Genomic DNA, 3,834 nt, shown 5'->3' with positions numbered 1-3,834 from the left:
TCTGAGTCCTGTCCCCGTTATCCAGTCAGACTGAGTCCTGTCCCCGTTATCCAGTCAGTCTGAGTCCTGTCCCCGTTATCCAGTCAGTCTGAGTCCTGTCCCCGTTATCCAGTCAGTCTGAGTCCTGTCCCCGTTATCCAGTCAGACTGAGTCCTGTCCCCGTTATCCAGTCCAGACTGAGTCCTGTCCCCGTTATCCAGTCAGACTGAGTCCTGTCCCCGTTATCCAGTCAGTCTGAGTCCTGGCCCCGTTATCCAGTCAGTCTGAGTCCTGTCCCCGTTATCCAGTCAGTCTGAGTCCTGTCCCCGTTATCCAGTCAGACTGAGTCCTGTCCCCGTTATCCAGTCAGACTGAGTCCTGTCCCCGTTATCCAGTCAGACTGAGTCCTGTCCCCGTTATCCAGTCAGACTGAGTCCTGTCCCCGTTATCCAGTCAGTCTGAGTCCTGTCCCCGTTATCCAGTCAGTCTGAGTCCTGTCCCCGTTATCCAGTCAGTCTGAGTCCTGTCCCCGTTATCCAGTCAGACTGAGTCCTGTCCCCGTTATCCAGTCAGACTGAGTCCTGTCCCCGTTATCCAGTCAGACTGAGTCCTGTCCCCGTTATCCAGTCAGACTGAGTCCTGTCCCCGTTATCCAGTCAGACTGAGTCCTGTCCCCGTTATCCAGTCAAACTGAGTCCTGTCCCCGTTATCCAGTCAGTCTGAGTCCTGTCCCCGTTATCCAGTCAGACTGAGTCCTGTCCCCGTTATCCAGTCAGTCTGAGTCCTGTCCCCGTTATCCAGTCAGTCTGAGTCCTGTCCCCGTTATCCAGTCAGACTGAGTCCTGTCCCCGTTATCCAGTCAGACTGAGTCCTGGCCCCGTTATCCAGTCATACTGAGTCCTGTCCCCGTTATCCAGTCAGTCTGAGTCCTGTCCCCGTTATCCAGTCAGACTGAGTCCTGTCCCCGTTATCCAGTCAGACTGAGTCCTGTCCCCGTTATCCAGTCACACTGAGTCCTGTCCCCTTTATCCAGTCAGTCTGAGTCCTGGCCCCATAACAACTTTCTGGTGATTTCATCAGTTGTTGTTATACAGTTGACTGGTGTCAGTGAATCAAGTTGATCTGTACATGACGCTCACTACAATATGGCCACGCTTGCAGCTTCTCTATTTTCTGCTACTTGGCACATAAAATGACATCAGTCAAGACATCTGTCTTCTATAAGGATTTTGTTTGTTTGTTGCTTTGTTGTTCTGTTTTTGTTGCTGATTAGTTCTTGCTAATTATTCACTCTGTTGATAGAAACAACGATATTTACTGTATGATTCAGACACACACACACAACAAAAAAATGTGTAAGAACACTTTTTATTTTTTGTAAATGTTTCACTTTAGTCATCCAAATATCTGATCAGTGATCTGATTCAGAGTTGCTCCTGTTCTGATCCCACAGAGCAGCAAGGAGACTTGATACAACATTTTGAACATAAATGCAACGGTTCATTGGATCAGTCTAAAACTTTGCACGTACACTGCTCCCATCTAGTGGCCAAAATCGAAATTGCACATGGCCTGGAATAATACATTATGGCCTTTCTCTTGCATTTCAAAGATGATGAAAAAAAAATAGAACGTGTTTTCTTTTGTGTTATCTTTTACCACATCTAATGTGTTATATTCTCCTACATTAATTGCATATTTCTACAAACTTCAATGTGTTTCCTTTCAAATGGTATCAAGAATATGCATATCCTTCAGTTAGATTTGGGTATGTCATTTTAGGCAAAAAAAAAAAAAATTAAAAGGGGGTCTGATCCTTAAGAGGTTTTAAGGTCTTTCCTTTCCAAATGTGCCTAATAAGTTTATTGATACATTTTCAAGTTCATAACCGTGCACTCTCCTCAAACAATAGCATGGTATTATTTCACTGTAATAACTACTGTAAATTGGACAGTGCAGTTAGATTAACAAGAATTTAAGCTTTTTGCCCATATCAGATATATCTCTGTCCTGGGAAATGTTATTGTTACTTAAAACCTCATGCTAATCACATTAGCACACGATAGCTCAACCGGCCCGCGGGGGACACACCAATCCTGTAGAGGTTTTTAAGCAGCAGCTGGCCCAGAACAGACCGGCTTCATTGTACTCAGAGGGCTGATATAAATTCTATGCATGTCAGTCTCTCTTGGCTAAGAGTTGAGGAAAGACGAACTGCATCACTTCTTCTTTTTATATGAAACATTAATGTGTTGAAAATCCCAAATGGTTTGCATGGTCAACTTACACACAGCTCTAACACACACACTTACGACACCAGACATGCCACCAGGGGTCTTTTCACAGTCCCCAAATCCAGTCAGGTGCAGGAGGGCAGAGATGGGTGATAACAGACACAATGCCTCACGGCACAACGCTTCACGGCACAACGCCTCACGGCACAATGCCTCACGCCTCACGCCTCACGGAACAACGCCTCACGCTCACGCCTCACGCCTCACGGCACAATGCCTCACGGCACAACGCTTCACGCCTCACGCCTCACGGCACAACGCTTCACGGCACAATGCCTCACGGCACGACGCCTCACGGCACAACGCCTCACGGCACAACGCCTCACACCTCATGCCTCACGGCACAACGCCTCATGGCACAACGCCTCACGGCACAACGCCTCACGGCACAACGCCTCACGCCTCACGGCACAACGCCTCACGCCTCACGGCACAACGCCTCACGGCACAATGCCTCACGGCATAACGCCTCACGCCTCACGGCACAACGCCTCACGGCACAACGCCTCACGGCACAACGCCTCACGGCACAACGCCTCACGCCTCACGGCACAACGCCTCACGGCACAACGCCTCACGCCTCACGGCACAACGCCTCACGCCTCATGCCTCACGGCACAACGCCTCTCCCCTCCATGACCTAGATAGTTTGTGTGTATGTACTGTATTGGTATTGATATGTATCCTACGTGAGCCTTTTTTAACATGTAATGTTATAGTTGATATAGTTCTGCTGTTCTTCTCTGTTCTTCTGTATTACTGTCCTGTATTCTGTCCTGTATTACTGTCCTGTATTACTGTCCTGTATTTGTCCTGTATTACTGTCCTGTATTAATGTCCTGTATTAATGTCCTGTATTACTGTCCTGTATTACTGTCCTGTCCTGTATTACTGTCCTGTTACTGTCCTGTATTACTGTCCTGTATTAATGTCCTGTATTAATGTCCTGTATTACTGTCCTGTATTATGTATTACTGTCCTGTATTACTGTCCTGTATTGTCCTGTATTACTGTCCTGTCCTGTATTAATGTCCTGTATTACTGTCCTGTATTACTGTCCTGTATTACTGTCCTGTATTACTGTCCTGTATTAATGTCCTGTATTACTGTCCTGTATTACTGTCCTGTATTACTGTCCTGTATTACTGTCCTGTATTACTGTCCTGTATTAATGTCCTGTATTAATGTCCTGTATTACTGTCCTGTATTAATGTCCTGTATTAATGTCCTGTATTACTGTCCTGTATTACTGTATTACTGTCTGTATTACTGTCCTGTATTAATGTCCTGTATTACTGTCCTGTATTACTGTCCTGTATTACTGTCCTGTAATGTCCTGTATTACTGTCCTGTATTAACTGTCCTGTATTACTGTCCTGTATTAATGTCCTGTATTACTGTCCTGTATTACTGTCCTGTATTACTGTCCTGTATTAATGTCCTGTATTAATGTCCTGTATTACTGTCCTGTATTACTGTCCTGTATTACTGTCCTGTATTAATGTCCTGTATTAATGTCCTGTATTATGTCCTGTATTAATGTCCTGTATTACTGTCCTGT

At 45.7% G+C, this 3,834-nt stretch overlaps 1 protein-coding gene across 1 annotated transcript in view; it reads left to right on the top strand.

The window, feature by feature from the left end:
* Nucleotides 1–2,951: 2,951 nt before the first annotated feature.
* The window catches only part of LOC135532213 (photoreceptor-specific nuclear receptor-like), a 6,290-nt gene continuing 5,407 nt past the window's right edge, over nt 2,952–3,834 (top strand). Inside the window, exon 1 of the mRNA XM_064959812.1 lies at nt 2,952–2,962. Within this exon, the coding sequence (XP_064815884.1) occupies nt 2,952–2,962 (11 nt within the window). The remainder of the gene's footprint in view (nt 2,963–3,834) is intronic.

This window comes from Oncorhynchus masou, unplaced genomic scaffold (genome assembly GCF_036934945.1).
Source record: "Oncorhynchus masou masou isolate Uvic2021 unplaced genomic scaffold, UVic_Omas_1.1 unplaced_scaffold_1768, whole genome shotgun sequence".
In the NCBI taxonomy this organism is placed as follows: domain Eukaryota; kingdom Metazoa; phylum Chordata; class Actinopteri; order Salmoniformes; family Salmonidae; genus Oncorhynchus; species Oncorhynchus masou.
This window is presented reverse-complemented; position numbering and strand designations above follow the sequence as displayed.